Source organism: Oncorhynchus gorbuscha, linkage group LG15 (assembly GCF_021184085.1).
Source record: "Oncorhynchus gorbuscha isolate QuinsamMale2020 ecotype Even-year linkage group LG15, OgorEven_v1.0, whole genome shotgun sequence".
NCBI lineage: Eukaryota > Metazoa > Chordata > Actinopteri > Salmoniformes > Salmonidae > Oncorhynchus > Oncorhynchus gorbuscha.
In genome coordinates this window covers 19,438,920-19,458,742 of record NC_060187.1, presented here as the reverse complement: position 1 = coordinate 19,458,742, position 19,823 = coordinate 19,438,920, and the positions used below count along the sequence as shown (strand labels likewise).

The 19,823-nt window shown below is 40.5% G+C and overlaps 1 protein-coding gene across 3 annotated transcripts in view; it reads right to left on the bottom strand.

Annotated features, from left to right (window-relative positions):
* si:ch211-191a24.3 (tensin-3) overlaps nt 1-19,823 on the bottom strand; it is a 145,130-nt gene that overhangs the window by 37,247 nt on the left and 88,060 nt on the right. For all 3 annotated transcript variants that reach the window (XM_046300322.1, XM_046300321.1, XM_046300323.1), the window contains 2 exons: nt 7,189-7,306; nt 7,039-7,110 (listed from right to left, as the gene is read on the bottom strand). In XM_046300322.1, the coding sequence (XP_046156278.1) occupies nt 7,039-7,110; nt 7,189-7,306 (190 nt within the window). The remainder of the gene's footprint in view (nt 1-7,038; nt 7,111-7,188; nt 7,307-19,823) is intronic.

Sequence of the window (19,823 nt, the reverse complement as noted above, 5' to 3'; positions counted from 1 at the left end):
AGAGTAGACTCGGGACAGGGCATCCGGTTTGAGATTCTTCGACCCGGGCCGATAGGTGAGGATAAACTGGAATCGATTGAAGAAAAGAGACCATCTAGCTTGTCTAGACTTCAACCGCTTCGCCTGCTGGATATACTCCAGATTTTCGTGGTCCGTAAGCACTTGAAACGGGTGAGAAGCCCCCTCGAGCCAGTGTCTCCATTCCTTCAATGCCATCTTAACCGCTAGGAGTTCACGATCCCCCACATCGTAGTTCCTCTCAGCCGGGGTAAGCCGGTGTGAGAAGAAAGCGCACGGATGAAGCTTCTTGTCTTCACCCCTCTGAGACAGGACAGCTCCAACACCAACCTCTGAGGCGTCTACCTCCACCACAAACGGTTCATCCGTAGTCGGTAGTATCAGGATGGGAGCAGAGAGGACGCGCTGCTTGAGTCCTTGGAAGGCCGTCTCAGCTTCTCTTCCCCACAAAAACCTTGCATTGCCACCCTTGGTTAAAGCTGAGAGAGGGGCTGCCACCAAGCTGAAGTTCTTGATGAACTTGCGGTAAAAGTTAGTGAAGCCCAGGAAACGCTGAACTTCCTTAACGGATTTGGGGGTGGGTCAATCCGCTACCGCCCCTACCTTCCTGGGGTCCATTTGGACTCGACCGGGTTCCACTACAAATCCCAGGAATTGTACTCGGGATGAATGGAATTCACATTTTTCCGGCTTAACGTACAGATGGCTGTCTAGGAGGCGTTTGAGTACTTGTCTGACATGCTTTGTGTGTTCTTGAAGAGAGCTCGAAAAGATGAGAATGTCATCCAAGTAAACGAACACAAATATGTTAAGCATATCCCTAAGCACAGCGTTTATGAGCGCTTGGAACACCGCTGGGGCATTGGTCAGGCCGAAGGGCATCACCAAGTATTCATAGAGACCAGTAGGCGTGTTGAAAGCGGTCTTCCACTCGTCACCAGGTCTGATCCGCACAAGATGGTATGCGTTCCGCAGGTCAAGCTTAGTGAAAACAACTGCTTCCTGGAGCAGCTCGAAGGCTGTGGCCATAAGGGGTAGCGGGTAACGGTTACGGACGGTTATGGCATTGAGTCCCCAGTAGTCGATGCAAGGACGTAATCCACCCTCTTTCTTGGCCACAAAGAAAAACCCTGCTCCCGCCGGGGAGGTGGATGGACGCATGAGGCCTGCTTCCCAGAGCGTCCTTGATGTAGGTATCCATAGCAGCTCGTTCGGGTGGAGATAGGGAAAAGATCCGACCCCTGGGGGGGCAAGTGCCCGGAAACAGTTCGATGGGGCAATCATAAGGTCTATGGGGTGGTAGCATGGTGGCCCTCTGTTTGCTAAATACCAGTTTGAGGTCATGGTAACACTCGGGAACTCGGGTCAGGTTGATGGATTCTAAAGACTCGGGAGTAGAACTCGGGGAATTCGGGAAAATACAAGTAGCTTGGCACGTAGGACCCCACTGCTTGATAGTGCCCACAGACCAGTCGATGTGAGGGTTATGGCTGTGAAGCCAGGGGTATCCAAGGACGAGAGGGGACTCGGAACAGGAGATCAAATGAAAGTTCATCAATTCCTGGTGTTGTGAAACTGAAAGTCGCAAGGAGGTAGTGACATGAGTGACAAGTCCAGATCCCAAAGGGCTTCCATCCAATGTAGTAACCCTCATGGGGTCACTTAGAGGTTCAGAGGGAACGCCATTCTCCTTCGCCCAGACACCATCCATGAAGTTACCTGCGGCTCCAGAGTCTACCAAGGCTTGAAGGTGAAGCTTGTGGTTGTCCCAGGAAAGGGCGACTGGAATGAGCAGACGGGAGTTGGACGGATGGGAGGAGGTTATGTTTCCCGTTACAGTTCCCCCCGGTCTGTACGGGACAGAGCGTTTCCCTGGAGCCCGGGACACGTGGAACGGAAATGGCCCGGTTTGCCGCAATATAGACAGCGTCGCTCCCTCATCTGGCGGTCTCTCTCAGCCTGGGAGATGCGTCCAATCTGCATGGGTTCCGGTGGAGCCAGCGAGGATAAAGGTGGGGACTCGGAGCTGGGACTGATAGGGGCTAGAGGTCTACGGTTGAGTTCTCTCTCTCTCAGACGCTGGTCAATGCGTGAGGCCAACTTGATCAGGGACTCGAGATTGTCCGGTGGTTCCCGAGTGGCCAGTTCATCTTGGATAGTGTCGGAAAGGCCTTTCAGAAAGCACACCGTGAGCGCCTCGTTGTTCCAGCCACTCGCTGCTGCCACCGTGCGGAACTGGATGGCATAGTCCGTCACGCTGCGCCGACCTTGGTGGAGAGTCAGGAGCTGTTTGGCTGAGTCAGTACCACTGCTTGGGCCTTGAAACACTCGTTTGAATTCCTCAGCAAAGGCAGAGTAGCTGGCACAGCAGGAACTATGGGCATCCCACACAGCAGTAGCCCAGGCCAGGGCTTTTTCCGACAGCAGGGTGATGATATATGCGATCTTAGACCGGTCGGTGGGGAACGACGAGGGTTGCAGCTCGAAGGAGAGAGAACATTGGGTGAGAAACCCTTTACAAGCACTTGGATCACCTGAGAACCGTTGGGGAGGTGGAAGACGAGGTTCAGCCAGAGGGTTAACTGCCATGGGTACGTGAATCTGAGGTACTAGGACGGGAACTGTTGCCGGGGTAAGTCGATCAGATATCTGCTTTATGGAAGTCAGCATCTCCGACAGAAGATGAGAATGTCTAGCCATTAAGGCCTTTTGCTGAACCAGGGCGGCTTCGTGGCGTTGGACAGTCTCCTGGTGGTGGGACAGCATGGCAACAAGGTCCTGGGAACTGGCTGCCTCTGGGTTCATTTTTGGCTCTGTGTTTCTGTCAGGACCCGGTTACGAACCCGGGTCTCCGGAGTGAGAAACAGTCACTTAACCAACTGAGCCACGAATAGTCGGCAGAACCCAGAAGATGAGGCAGACACAGCAGTTGAGACGGTGTATTTAATGAAGTAAAAAGTGAAGTTCGGGGAATTCGGGAAAATACAAGTAGCTTGGCACGTAGGACCCCACTGCTTGATAGTGCCCACAGACCAGTCGATGTGAGGGTTATGGCTGTGAAGCCAGGGGTATCCAAGGACGAGAGGGAACTCGGAACAGGAGATCAAATGAAAGTTCATCAATTGTTCTTAAAGGAATTCCATAAGAACAAAGGTAATCCTCCAAGACAAAAAGGTAAATCCACAAGGTGGAAGGTATAGCACAAAAAGCCTCAAAAGATACTCAAAAAAACAAACAAGAACAAAAAAACAGAATTCCTCAAGAGAGTCCACTGGGATCAACAAGAGTACACAGAGTACTAGGGCTGGGTGCTAACATACAAACACAGAGCACAGAACTGAGGAAAACAAAGGGTTTAAATACAATCAGGGGAAACGAGGCACAGGTGCAAATAATAATGGGGATTAAGGGAAAACAAAAGGTCAAAAGGCACAATGGGGGCATCTAGTGACCAAAAACCGGAACAACCCTGGCCAAATCCTGACACCTGGTCATACTGCTGATCCTGTTCCTGCTGTTTTGCCTGTGGCTATGGAACCCTGACCTGTTCACCAGACATGCTACCTTGGCCGGGACCTTTCTCTGCAGTTTTTCCTAGCCACCGTGCTTCTACATCTGCATTGCTTGCTTATTTGCTGTTTTAGGCTCTGTTTCTGTATAAGCGCTTTGTGACATCTGCTGATATAAAAAGGGCTTTAAAAATACATTTGATTTGATTTGATACTCTACACAACTACTCCACACCAATACTCTACACCAATACTCCACACCAATACTCTACACCAATACTCTACACCAATACTCTACACCAATACTCTACACCAATACTCCACACCAATACTCTACACCAATACTCCACACCAGTACTCCACACCAGTACTCTACACCAATACCAATACTCCACACCAGTACTCCACACCAGTACCAATACCAATACTCCACACCAGTACTCCACACCAGTACTCTAAAACCAATACCAATACCAATACTCCACACCAATACTCTACACCAATACTCCACACCAATACTCTACACCAGTACTGCACACCAGTACTACACACCAGTACTACACACCAATACTCCACACCAGTACTCCACACCAGTACTCTACACCAATACCAATACCAATACTCCACACCAATACTCTACACCAATACTCCACACCAATACTCTACACCAGTACTCTACACCAATACTCCACACCAATACTCTACACCAGTACTCCACACCAGTACTACACACCAGTACTCTACACCAGTACTCTACACCAGTACTCCACACCAGCACTCTACACCAGTACTCTACACCAGTACTCCACACCAGCACTCCACACCAGTACTCCACACCAGTACTCTACACCAATACTGGATGGATATGGATGATAAAATCCACTAGTAAATATGAATATTCCAGACTCCTGCCCCAGTCAAAGCCCGCATGCACACACACTCCCCTCTCCTTCCCCAATCCCCAGCCCCCATGTAATCGCTCTGGAGGGAGGGAGAGAGAGAGAGAGAGAGAGAGAGAGAGAGAGAGAGAGAGAGAGAGAGAGAGAGAGAGAGAGAGAGAGAGAGAGAGAGAGAGAGAGAGAGAGAGAGTGGTGGGAACCTGTGCTGGAGAGGCATGGGTGCAGGGAGGACATGTTTAGGAGTCATTGCGTCTGGTGTTGCAGTAGTCACTCCCCACATCACAGCAGTGGCTCAGGGTAAAAATGTGATTATGATAATAGCAGTAAACACAATAACTAAAAATCATTAAGTGAAGGAATGTACAATGCCATCCAGGTCCTAATATGGCTGCCGTATTACCTATATGGTGCACTACTTATGACCATGGACCATAGGGCTCTGGTCATAAGCAGTGCATTATAAAGGGTAAAGGGCCATTTGGGATGTGATGGTAAAAGGGCCTCACACAACAGTCCTCTCTCAATGCACTCACCTTTTTTATCTGGTAAATATATTGACACTAAACAGGCTGTTTTACCCTTTAAAGGTTGTGTTCTGCTGTTATCTTTGTGTTTGATACAAAGCAGAGCGGGAACAGTCTAAACATCAGTCAAGAGGTTTGACATTCATTCTCCTTCTCAGTGAATGGGTTCCAGGGCCTGCTGCCTTGCCTTGTGAAGGTCACTGTTAGTCTGTATTAGACAGGGTCATGACTGATGTAGCCTAATTCAGGACTAACTGAAAGGTAAAAGGACTGAAAGGTGAATGCCTACTCTCGCACGCACGCACGCAACCACCCTCCCTCTCTCTCTCTCTCTCTCTCTCTCTCTCTCTCTCTCTCTCTCTCTCTCTCTCTCTCTCACACACACACACACACACACACACAGCTAGAATCTTTTGAGTAAAAATGTGGTGGATATAAACGGCAGTATGAAGTCGACTGTTTACTTTGACCAAATTCCTTTTCAAAACAATGATAAAGCTGATGTACACACACACACACACACACACACACACACACACACACACACACACACACACACACACACACACACACACACACACACACACACACACACACACACACACACACACACACACACACACACACACACACACACACACACACACACACACACACACACACACACACACACAGATTCCCTGCAGGATGTGTACCCTAGTGGTTTCTACAGGAAGTCAAACCAGCTACACCAACGATTATATATTATATTGACAAGATAGTTCAGTGACCGCTCTAACAATGAAAATACATGTCCTCAAAAATGGAAGGCAGGCGGCAGGAGGCGAGATCAGTTCGAACCATTCTAGCCAATGAGAGAGCAGATATGTGTGTGAACAACATGCACAGCTCCGATATAAAGTTTTTTTTTTCTCCAAAGTTGCCAAAATCCCAAATGCGTCCACTTACATCAGTGCATTCGTAACAACATAAGCACTACTCAATTAAATAAGCCTCACATAGCAAACTAGAAATTACATTTTTGTTGACCAAATTAGACACTCTCTCAATTCCGTGGTCTTATTTTCGTTGACAGATTTTGGGCGGAGTAAACACTCTCGCTTCGCCTCTTCCTCTCTGGCTACACTCAGCCCATCTCCCAGCAGGACAGGAAGTGAGTGTACATCCTGCCAACAGAGGTCACTTCCTCTCTTTACAGTGAACTAATTATAGCCTAATTTAAAGTATCAGCTGGACTGGCTTCTCTCAAAGGATAGAATGAGAATAATCTCTTTATTTTCCCCAGTTACCCTGTTGTCACAGACCATAATATCCTAAACCGGACAATGAACACACAATGAATCTTACCAAACTCCTATCTTCTCCATATTAAGTTACCTATTCTTCTATAGTCTACATGGGTCCTGCACCTAGCCAAATCCCCCCATGCCCTCTTTCAGTATTACATAATGCAACCATCATCAACGGAGAGGCCAGGTGCAGAGGGTATAGTGGGGGTATAACAGTGAGGATACAATTAAGCAATAAGGCCCGAGGGGGTGTGGTATATGGCAAATATACCCCGGCTAAGGGCTGTTCTTAAGCACGACGCAATGCAAAGTGCCTGGATACAGCCATTAGCCATGGTATATTGGCCATATACCACAAACCCCCGAGGTGACTTATTGCTATTATAAACTGGTTACCAACATAATTAGAGCAGTAAAAATACATGTTTTGACATACGCATGGTATATCTGATACACAACGTCTGTCAGCCAATCAGCATCCAGGAGCCAAACTACTTGGTTTATAATAGGTTATGCATGCCAGTTTAGGATTCCACCCTGCCTCTGAACCCTGGCCAGCAGAAATCAAAGCGCTGTTTTTTGGGTTAACACTGGGTCTTCATTCCAACCAAGCAGAAACATCTCTCTCTCTCTCTCTCTCTCTCTTTATCTCTCTCTCTTTCTCCCACACGCACACGCACACGCACACACACACACACACACACACACACACACACACACACACACACACACACACACACACACACACACACACACACACACACACACACACACACACAGTAACAGAGTGTAAATGTACCTTGTGATATTCCGCTCTTCTCCCAATGTCCTTCTCCATGCCTCAAGTAAGAGAATACTGGGAAACTTTTCACTGGGGAAGAGAGAAGATGTCTGTTCAGATATAATAACGCACACACATCTTTTAATAACAAAATGCACTCTCTCTTACCATAGGGCGTTGGAGGAGAGATAGGAAATGCTGGTGTGGACGGGACTATGTCACAGCTGTCCGTTACTGGAGTCTGTCCTTCATAGTCCACACTGTCCACCCTGGAGAGACGACCACACTGTAACACAGACAGACAGACAGACAGACAGACAGACAGACAGACAGACAGACAGACAGACAGACAGACAGACAGACAGACAGACAGACAGACAGACAGACAGACAGACAGACAGACAGACAGACAGACAGACAGACAGACAGACAGACAGACAGACAGACAGACAGACAGACAGACAGACAGACAGACAGACAGACAGACAGACAGACAGACAGACAGACACAGACAGACAGACAGACAGACAGACAGACAGACAGACAGACAGACAGACAGACAGACAGACAGACAGACAGACAGACAGACAGACAGACAGACAGACAGACAGACAGACAGACAGACAGACAGACAGACAGACAGACAGACAGACAGACAGACAGACAGACAGACAGACAGACAGACAGACAGACAGACAGGCAGACAGGCGGACAGACAGGCAGATAGACTGACATCAGTCTTGTGGTCAGTGTGTGTAGCTACTCTCTGTGTTGTAATGTAAACAGTCAGGCCATTCATGCTGCCGTGCCATAAGAATGGGTGTGAGAGCAGATCTGTGGCCCAAATGGCACCCTATTGTCTATATAGTACATGACTTTTACCAGGGCCTGCTTCGTGCTCTGGCCCAAATAGTGCATTATATATGGACACAGCAAAGGAATCTCAGCAGCCTGACCACTACAGTTCTGCTTCACTCAAACTAACACATGAACTACTGTACTATAAAGTGAATTCAATGTAAATTAATCACAAACTAAACCAGGTGTTTTTAAGGTAGATAAACCATGAACATAGCCAGGTGTTTTTAAAGTAGATTAAACATGAACAAAGCCAGGAGTTTTTAAGGTAGATTAACCATGAACAAACCCAGGTGTTTTTAAAGTAGATTATCCATGAACATAGAGCCAGGTGTTTTTAAGGTAGATTAATCATGAACAAAACCAGGTGTTTTTAAAGTAGATTAACCATGAACAAAGCCAGGTGTTTTTAAGGTAGATTAAGCATGAACATAGAGCCAGGTGTTTTTAAAGTAGATTAACCATGAACAAAGCCAGGTGTTTTTAAAGTAGATTAACCATGAACATGGAGCCAGGTGTTTTTAAAGTAGATTAACCATGAACATATAGCCAGGTGTTTTTAAAGTAGATTAACCATGAACAAAACCAGGTGTTTTTAAGGTAGATTATCCATGAACATAGCGCCAGGTGTTTTTAAAGTAGATTAACCATGAACATAGAGCGAGGTGTTTTTAAAGTAGATTAACCATGAACAAAACCAGGTGTTTTTAAGGTAGATTAACCATGAACAAACCCAGGTGTTTTTAAAGTAGATTAACCATGAACATAGAGCCAGGTGTTTTTAAAGTAGATTAACCATGAACATAGAGCCAGGTGTTTTTAAAGTAGATTAACCATGAACAAAGCCAGGTGTTTTTAAGGTAGACTAACCATGAACATAGAGCCAGGTGTTTTTAAAGTAGATTAACCATGAACAAAGCCAGGTGTTTTTAAAGTAGATTAACCATGAACATAGAGCCAGGTGTTTTTAAGGTAGATTAATCATGAAAAAAGCCAGGTGTTTTTAAAGTAGATTAACCACGAACAAAGCCAGGTGTTTTTAAGGTAGATTAACCACGAACAAAGCCAGGTGTTTTTAAAGTAGATTAACCATGAACATAGAGCCAGGTGTTTTTAAAGTAGATTAACCATGAACAAAGCCAGGTGTTTTTAAGGTAGATTAACCATGAACATAGAGCCAGGTGTTTTTAAAGTAGATTAACCATGAACAAAGCCAGGTGTTTTTAAAGTAGATTAACCATGAACATAGAGCCAGGTGTTTTTAAGGTAGATTAATCATGAACAAAGCCAGGTGTTTTTAAGGTAGATTAACCACGAACAAAGCCAGGTGTTTTTAAAGTAGATTAACCACGAACAAAGCCAGGTGTTTTTAAGGTAGATTAACCATGAACAAAGCCAGGTGTTGTTAAAGTAGATTAACCATGAACAAACCCAAGTGTTTTTAAAGTAGATTAACCATGAACATGGAGCCAGGTGTTTTTCAAGTAGATTAACCATGAACATAGAGCCAGGTGTTTTTAAAGTAGATTAACCATGAACAAAGCCAGGTGTTTTTAAGGTAGATTAACCATGAACAAAACCAGGTGTTTTTAAGGTAGATTATCCATGAACATAGCGCCAGGTGTTTTTAAAGTAGATTAACCATGAACATAGAGCCAGGTGTTTTTAAAGTAGATTAACCATGAACAAAATCAGGTGTTTTTAAGGTAGATTAATCATGACCAAAGCCAGGTGTTTTTAAGGTAGATTAACCATGAACAAAATCAGGTGTTTTTAATGTAGATTAACCATGAACAAAGCCAGGTGTTTTTAAAGTAGATTAACCATGAACAAAGCCAGGTGTTCTTAAGGTAGATTAACCATGAACAAAGCCAGGTGTTTTTAATGTAGATTAACCATGAACAAAGCCAGGTGTTTTTAAAGTAGATTAACCATGAACAAAATCAGGTGTTTTTAAAGTAGATGAACCATGAACAAAGCCAGGTGTTTTTAAAGTAGATTAACCATGAACAAAACCAGGTGTTTTTAAAGTAGATTAACCATGAACAAAGCCAGGTGTTTTTAAAGTAGATTAACCATGAACAAACCCAGGTGTTTTTAAAGTAGATTAACCATGAACAAAGCCAGGTGTTGTTAAGGTAGATTAACCATGAACAAAGCCAGGTGTTTTTAAAGTAGATTAACCATGAACAAAACCAGGTGTTTTTAAAGTAGATTAACCATGAACAAAGCCAGGTGTTTTTAAAGTAGATTAACCATGAACAAAGCCAGGTGTTTTTAAAGTAGATTAACCATGAACAAAACCAGGTGTTTTTAAAGTAGATTAACCATGAACAAAGCCAGGTGTTTTTAAAGTAGATTAACCATGAACAAAGCCAGGTGTTTTTAAAGTAGATTAACCATGAACAAAACCAGGTGTTTTTAAAGTAGATTAACCATGAACAAAGCCAGGTGTTTTTAAAGTAGATTAACCATGAACAAAGCCAGGTGTTTTTAAAGTACATTAACCATGAACAAAGCCAGGTGTTTTTAAAGTAGATTAACCATGAACAAAGCCAGGTGTTTTTAAAGTAGATTAACCATGAACAAAACCAGGTGTTTTTCAAGTAGATTAACCATGAACAAACCCAGGTGTTTTTAAAGTAGATTAACCATGAACAAAACCAGGTGTTTTTAAAGTAGATTAACCATGAACAAAGCCAGGTGTTTTTAAAGTAGATTAACCATGAACATAGAGCCAGGTGTTTTTAAAGTAGATTAACCATGAACAAAGCCAGGTGTTTTTAAGGTATATTAACCATGAACAAAACCAGGTGTTTTTAAGGTAGATTATCCATGAACATAGCGCCAGGTGTTTTTAAGGTATATTAACCATGAACAAAGCCAGGTGTTTTTAAGGTAGATTAACCATGAACATAGCGCCAGGTGTTTTTAACGTAGATTAACCATGAACAAAGCGCCAGGTGTTTTTAAGGTATATTAACCATGAACAAAGCCAGGTGTTTTTAAAGTAGATTAACCATGAACAAACCCAAGTGTTTTTAAAGTAGATTAACCATGAACATGGAGCCAGGTGTTTTTCAAGTAGATTAACCATGAACATAGAGCCAGGTGTTTTTAAAGTAGATTAACCATGAACAAAGCCAGGTGTTTTTAAGGTAGATTAACCATGAACAAAACCAGGTGTTTTTAAGGTAGATTATCCATGAACATAGCGCCAGGTGTTTTTAAAGTAGATTAACCATGAACATAGAGCCAGGTGTTTTTAAAGTAGCTTAACCATGAACATAGAGCGAGGTGTTTTTAAAGTAGATTAACCATGAACAAAATCAGGTGTTTTTAAGGTAGATTAATCATGACCAAAGCCAGGTGTTTTTAAGGTAGATTAACCATGAACAAAATCAGGTGTTTTTAATGTAGATTAACCATGAACAAAGCCAGGTGTTTTTAAAGTAGATTAACCATGAACAAAGCCAGGTGTTTTTAAGGTAGATTAACCATGAACAAAGCCAGGTGTTTTTAATGTAGATTAACCATGAACAAAGCCAGGTGTTTTTAAAGTAGATTAACCATGAACAAAATCAGGTGTTTTTAAAGTAGATGAACCATGAACAAAGCCAGGTGTTTTTAAAGTAGATTAACCATGAACAAAACCAGGTGTTTTTAAAGTAGATTAACCATGAACAAAGCCAGGTGTTTTTAAAGTAGATTAACCATGAACAAACCCAGGTGTTTTTAAAGTAGATTAACCATGAACAAAGCCAGGTGTTGTTAAGGTAGATTAACCATGAACAAAGCCAGGTGTTTTTAAAGTAGATTAACCATGAACAAAACCAGGTGTTTTTAAAGTAGATTAACCATGAACAAAGCCAGGTGTTTTTAAAGTAGATTAACCATGAACAAAGCCAGGTGTTTTTAAAGTAGATTAACCATGAACAAAACCAGGTGTTTTTAAAGTAGATTAACCATGAACAAAGCCAGGTGTTTTTAAAGTAGATTAACCATGAACAAAGCCAGGTGTTTTTAAAGTAGATTAACCATGAACAAAACCAGGTGTTTTTAAAGTAGATTAACCATGAACAAAGCCAGGTGTTTTTAAAGTAGATTAACCATGAACAAAGCCAGGTGTTTTTAAAGTACATTAACCATGAACAAAGCCAGGTGTTTTTAAAGTAGATTAACCATGAACAAAGCCAGGTGTTTTTAAAGTAGATTAACCATGAACAAAACCAGGTGTTTTTCAAGTAGATTAACCATGAACAAAGCCAGGTGTTTTTAAAGTAGATTAACCATGAACAAAACCAGGTGTTTTTAAAGTAGATTAACCATGAACAAAGCCAGGTGTTTTTAAAGTAGATTAACCATGAACATAGAGCCAGGTGTTTTTAAAGTAGATTAACCATGAACAAAGCCAGGTGTTTTTAAGGTATATTAACCATGAACAAAACCAGGTGTTTTTAAGGTAGATTATCCATGAACATAGCGCCAGGTGTTTTTAAGGTATATTAACCATGAACAAAGCCAGGTGTTTTTAAGGTAGATTAACCATGAACATAGCGCCAGGTGTTTTTAACGTAGATTAACCATGAACATAGCGCCAGGTGTTTTTAAGGTATATTAACCATGAACAAAGCCAGGTGTTTTTAAGGTAGATTAACCATGAACATGGCGCCAGGTGTTTTTAACGTAGATTAACCATGAACAAAGCCAGGTGTTTTTAAAGTAGATTAACCATGAACAAAGCCAGGTGTTTTTAAGGTAGATTAACCATGAACATAGCGCCAGGTGTTTTTAAGGTATATTAACTATGAACAAAGCCAGGTGTTTTTAAGGTAGATTAACCATGAACATAGCGCCAGGTGTTTTTAACGTAGATTAACCATGAACATAGCGCCAGGTGTTTTTAAGGTATATTAACCATGAACAAAGCCAGGTGTTTTTAAAGTAGATTAACCATGAACAAAGACAGGTGTTTAAAGTAGATAAACCATGAACAAAGACAGGTATTTTTAAGGTATATTAACCATGAACATAGCGCCAGGTGTTTTTAAGGTATATTAACCATGAACAAAGCCAGATGTTTTTAAAGTAGATTAACCATGAACATAGCGCCAGGTGTTTTTAAGGTATATTAACCATGAACATAGCGCCAGGTGTTTTTAAGGTATATTAACCATGAACAAAGCCAGGTGTTTTTAAAGTAGATTAACCATGATCAAAGCCAGGTGTTTTCAAAGTAGATTAACCATGAACATAGCGCCAGGTGTTTTTAAGGTATATTAACCATGAAAAAAGACAGGTATTTAAAGTATATTAACCACGAACATAGCGGCAGGTGTTTAAAGTATATTAACCACGAACATAGCGGCAGGTGTTTTTAAGGTATATTAACCATGAACATAGCGGCAGGTGTTTTTAAGGTATATTAACCATGAAAAAAGACAGGTATTTAAAGTATATTAACCACAAACATAGCGGAATGTGTATAAAGTAGATAAACCATGAACATAGCGCCAGGTGTTTAAAGTAGATTAACCACGAACATAGCGCCAGGTGTTTAAAGTAGATAAACCATGAACATAGCGGCAGGTGTTTAAAGTAGATAAACCATGAACATAGCGGCAGGTGTTTTTAAAGTAGATAAACCATGAACATAGCGGCAGGTGTTTTTAAAGTAGATAAACCATGAACATAGCGGCAGGTGTTTTTAAAGTAGATAAACCATGAACATAGCGGCAGGTGTTTTTAAAGTAGATAAACCATGAACATAGCGGCAGGTGTTTTTAAAGTAGATAAACCATGAACATAGCGGCAGGTGTTTTTAAAGTAGATAAACCATGAACATAGCGGCAGGTGTTTTTAAAGTAGATAAACCATGAACATAGCGGCAGGTGTTTTTAAAGTAGATTAACCATGAACAAAGACAGGTGTTTAAAGTAGATAAACCATGAACAAAGACAGGTATTTTTAAGGTATATTAACCATGAACATAGCGGCAGGTGTTTTTAAGGTATATTAACCATGAACATAGCGGCAGGTGTTTTTAAGGTATATTAACCATGAAAAAAGACAGGTATTTAAAGTATATTAACCACGAACATAGCGGCATGTGTTTAAAGTAGATAAACCATGAACATAGCGCCAGGTGTTTAAAGTAGATTAACCACGAACATAGCGCCAGGTGTTTAAAGTAGATAAACCATGAACATAGCGGCAGGTGTTTAAAGTAGATAAACCATGAACATAGCGGCAGGTGTTTTTAAAGTAGATAAACCATGAACATAGCGGCAGGTGTTTTTAAAGTAGATAAACCATGAACATAGCGGCAGGTGTTTTTAAAGTAGATAAACCATGAACATAGCGGCAGGTGTTTTTAAAGTAGATAAACCATGAACATAGCGGCAGGTGTTTTTAAGGTATATTAACCATGAAAAAAGACAGGTATTTAAAGTATATTAACCACGAACATAGCGGCAGGTGTTTAAAGTATATTAACCACGAACATAGCGGCAGGTGTTTTTAAGGTATATTAACCATGAACATAGCGGCAGGTGTTTTTAAGGTATATTAACCATGAAAAAAGACAGGTATTTAAAGTATATTAACCACGAACATAGCGGCATGTGTTTAAAGTAGATAAACCATGAACATAGCGCCAGGTGTTTAAAGTAGATTAACCACGAACATAGCGCCAGGTGTTTAAAGTAGATAAACCATGAACATAGCGGCAGGTGTTTAAAGTAGATAAACCATGAACATAGCGGCAGGTGTTTTTAAAGTAGATAAACCATGAACATAGCGGCAGGTGTTTTTAAAGTAGATAAACCATGAACATAGCGGCAGGTGTTTTTAAAGTAGATAAACCATGAACATAGCGGCAGGTGTTTTTAAAGTAGATAAACCATGAACATAGCGGCAGGTGTTTTTAAAGTAGATAAACCATGAACATAGCGGCAGGTGTTTTTAAAGTAGATAAACCATGAACATAGCGGCAGGTGTTTTTAAAGTAGATAAACCATGAACATAGCGGCAGGTGTTTTTAAAGTAGATAAACCATGAACATAGCGGCAGGTGTTTTTAAGGTATATTAACCATGAACATAGCGGCAGGTGTTTTTAAAGTAGATAAACCATGAACATAGCGGCAGGTGTTTTTAAAGTAGATAAACCATGAACATAGCGGCAGGTGTTTTTAAGGTATATTAACCATGAACATAGCCAGGTGTTTAAAGTAGATAAACCATGAACATAGCGCCAGGTGTTTAAAGTAGATAAACCATGAACATAGCGGCAGGTGTTTTTAAAGTAGATAAACCATGAACATAGCGGCAGGTGTTTTTAAGGTATATTAACCATGAACATAGCCAGGTGTTTAAAGTAAATAAACCATGAACATAGTGCCAGGTGTTTAAAGTAGATAAACCATGAACATAGCGGCAGGTGTTTTTAAAGTAGATAAACCATGAACATAGCGGCAGGTGTTTTTAAAGTAGATAAACCATGAACATAGCGGCAGGTGTTTTTAAGGTATATTAACCATGAACATAGCGGCAGGTGTTTTTAAAGTAGATAAACCATGAACATAGCGGCAGGTGTTTTTAAAGTAGATAAACCATGAACATAGCGGCAGGTGTTTTTAAGGTATATTAACCATGAACATAGCCAGGTGTTTAAAGTAGATAAACCATGAACATAGCCAGGTGTTTAAAGTAGATAAACCATGAACATAGCGGCAGGTGTTTAAAGTAGATAAACCATGAACATAGCGGCAGGTGTTTTTAAAGTAGATAAACCATGAACATAGCCAGGTGTTTAAAGTAGATAAACCATGAACATAGCCAGGTGTTTAAAGTAGATAAACCATGAACATAGCGGCAGGTGTTTAAAGTAGATAAACCATGAACATAGCGGCAGGTGTTTTTAAAGTAGATAAACCATGAACATAGCGGCAGGTGTTTTTAAAGTAGATAAACCATGAACATAGCGGCAGGTGTTTTTAAAGTAGATAAACCATGAACATAGCGGCAGGTGTTTTTAAAGTAGATAAACCATGAACATAGCGGCAGGTGTTTTTAAAGTAGATAAACCATGAACATAGCGGCAGGTGTTTTTAAAGTAGATAAACCATGAACATAGCGGCAGGTGTTTTTAAAGTAGATAAACCATGAACATAGCGGCAGGTGTTTTTAAAGTAGATTAACCATGAACAAAGACAGGTGTTTAAAGTAGATAAACCATGAACAAAGACAGGTATTTTTAAGGTATATTAACCATGAACATAGCGGCAGGTGTTTTTAAGGTATATTAACCATGAACATAGCGGCAGGTGTTTTTAAGGTATATTAACCATGAAAAAAGACAGGTATTTAAAGTATATTAACCACGAACATAGCGGCATGTGTTTAAAGTAGATAAACCATGAACATAGCGCCAGGTGTTTAAAGTAGATTAACCACGAACATAGCGCCAGGTGTTTAAAGTAGATAAACCATGAACATAGCGGCAGGTGTTTAAAGTAGATAAACCATGAACATAGCGGCAGGTGTTTTTAAAGTAGATAAACCATGAACATAGCGGCAGGTGTTTTTAAAGTAGATAAACCATGAACATAGCGGCAGGTGTTTTTAAAGTAGATAAACCATGAACATAGCGGCAGGTGTTTTTAAAGTAGATAAACCATGAACATAGCGGCAGGTGTTTTTAAGGTATATTAACCATGAAAAAAGACAGGTATTTAAAGTATATTAACCACGAACATAGCGGCAGGTGTTTAAAGTATATTAACCACGAACATAGCGGCAGGTGTTTTTAAGGTATATTAACCATGAACATAGCGGCAGGTGTTTTTAAGGTATATTAACCATGAAAAAAGACAGGTATTTAAAGTATATTAACCACGAACATAGCGGCATGTGTTTAAAGTAGATAAACCATGAACATAGCGCCAGGTGTTTAAAGTAGATTAACCACGAACATAGCGCCAGGTGTTTAAAGTAGATAAACCATGAACATAGCGGCAGGTGTTTAAAGTAGATAAACCATGAACATAGCGGCAGGTGTTTTTAAAGTAGATAAACCATGAACATAGCGGCAGGTGTTTTTAAAGTAGATAAACCATGAACATAGCGGCAGGTGTTTTTAAAGTAGATAAACCATGAACATAGCGGCAGGTGTTTTTAAAGTAGATAAACCATGAACATAGCGGCAGGTGTTTTTAAAGTAGATAAACCATGAACATAGCGGCAGGTGTTTTTAAAGTAGATAAACCATGAACATAGCGGCAGGTGTTTTTAAAGTAGATAAACCATGAACATAGCGGCAGGTGTTTTTAAGGTATATTAACCATGAACATAGCGGCAGGTGTTTTTAAAGTAGATAAACCATGAACATAGCGGCAGGTGTTTTTAAAGTAGATAAACCATGAACATAGCGGCAGGTGTTTTTAAGGTATATTAACCATGAACATAGCCAGGTGTTTAAAGTAGATAAACCATGAACATAGCGCCAGGTGTTTAAAGTAGATAAACCATGAACATAGCGGCAGGTGTTTTTAAAGTAGATAAACCATGAACATAGCGGCAGGTGTTTTTAAGGTATATTAACCATGAACATAGCCAGGTGTTTAAAGTAAATAAACCATGAACATAGTGCCAGGTGTTTAAAGTAGATAAACCATGAACATAGCGGCAGGTGTTTTTAAAGTAGATAAACCATGAACATAGCGGCAGGTGTTTTTAAAGTAGATAAACCATGAACATAGCGGCAGGTGTTTTTAAGGTATATTAACCATGAACATAGCGGCAGGTGTTTTTAAAGTAGATAAACCATGAACATAGCGGCAGGTGTTTTTAAAGTAGATAAACCATGAACATAGCGGCAGGTGTTTTTAAGGTATATTAACCATGAACATAGCCAGGTGTTTAAAGTAGATAAACCATGAACATAGCCAGGTGTTTAAAGTAGATAAACCATGAACATAGCGGCAGGTGTTTAAAGTAGATAAACCATGAACATAGCGGCAGGTGTTTTTAAAGTAGATAAACCATGAACATAGCCAGGTGTTTAAAGTAGATAAACCATGAACATAGCCAGGTGTTTAAAGTAGATAAACCATGAACATAGCGGCAGGTGTGTTTAAAGTAGATAAACCATGAACATAGCGGCAGGTGTTTTTAAAGTAGATAAACCATGAACATAGCCAGGTGTTTAAAGTAGATAAACCATGAACATAGCCAGGTGTTTAAAGTAGATAAACCATGAACATAGCGGCAGGTGTTTTTAAAGTAGATAAACCATGAACATAGCGGCAGGTGTTTAAAGTAGATAAACCATGAACATAGCCAGGTGTTTTTAAAGTAGATTAACCATGAACAAAACCAGGTGTTTTTAAAGTAGATTAACCATGAACAAAGCCAGGTGTTTTTAAAGTAGATTAACCATGAACAAAACCAGGTGTTTTTAAGGTAGATTATCCATGAACATAGCGCCAGGTGTTTTTAAGGTAGATTAACCATGAACAAAGCCAGGTGTTTTTAAGGTAGATTAACCATGAACATAGCGCCAGGTGTTTTTAAGGTATATTAACTATGAACAAAGCCAGGTGTTTTTAAGGTAGATTAACCATGAACAAAGACAGGTGTTTAAAGTAGATAAACCATGAACAAAGACAGGTATTTTTAAGGTATATTAACCATGAACATATAGCCAGGTGTTTTTAAAGTAGATAAATCATGAACAAAGCCAGGTGTTTTTAAAGTAGATAAACCATGAACATAGCGGCAGGTGTTTTTAAGGTATATTAACCATGAACATAGCCAGGTGTTTAAAGTAGATAAACCATGAACATAGCGCCAGGTGTTTAAAGTAGATAAACCATGAACATAGCGGCAGGTGTTTTTAAAGTAGATAAACCATGAACATAGCGCCAGGTGTTTAAAGTAGATAAACCATGAACATAGCGGCAGGTGTTTTTAAAGTAGATAAACCATGAACATAGCGGCAGGTGTTTTTAAGGTATATTAACCATGAACATAGCGGCAGGTGTTTTTAAAGTAGATAAACCATGAACATAGCGGCAGGTGTTTTTAAAGTAGATAAACCATGAACATAGCGGCAGGTGTTTTTAAGGTATATTAACCATGAACATAGCCAGGTGTTTAAAGTAGATAAACCATGAACATAGCCAGGTGTTTAAAGTAGATAAACCATGAACATAGCGGCAGGTGTGTTTAAAGTAGATAAACCATGAACATAGCGGCAGGTGTTTTTAAAGTAGATAAACCATGAACATAGCCAGGTGTTTAAAGTAGATAAACCATGAACATAGCCAGGTGTTTAAAGTAGATAAACCATGAACATAGCCAGGTGTTTAAAGTAGATAAACCATGAACATAGCCAGGTGTTTAAAGTAGATAAACCATGAACATAGCGGCAGGTGTTTTTAAAGTAGATAAACCATGAACATAGCGGCAGGTGTTTAAAGTAGATAAACCATGAACATAGCCAGGTGTTTTTAAAGTAGATTAACCATGAACAAAACCAGGTGTTTTTAAAGTAGATTAACCATGAACAAAGCCAGGTGTTTTTAAAGTAGATTAACCATGAACAAAACCAGGTGTTTTTAAGGTAGATTATCCATGAACATAGCGCCAGGTGTTTTTAAGGTAGATTAACCATGAACAAAGCCAGGTGTTTTTAAGGTAGATTAACCATGAACATAGCGCCAGGTGTTTTTAAGGTATATTAACTATGAACAAAGCCAGGTGTTTTTAAGGTAGATTAACCATGAACAAAGACAGGTGTTTAAAGTAGATAAACCATGAACAAAGACAGGTATTTTTAAGGTATATTAACCATGAACATATAGCCAGGTGTTTTTAAAGTAGATAAATCATGAACAAAGCCAGGTGTTTTTAAAGTAGATAAACCATGAACATAGCGGCAGGT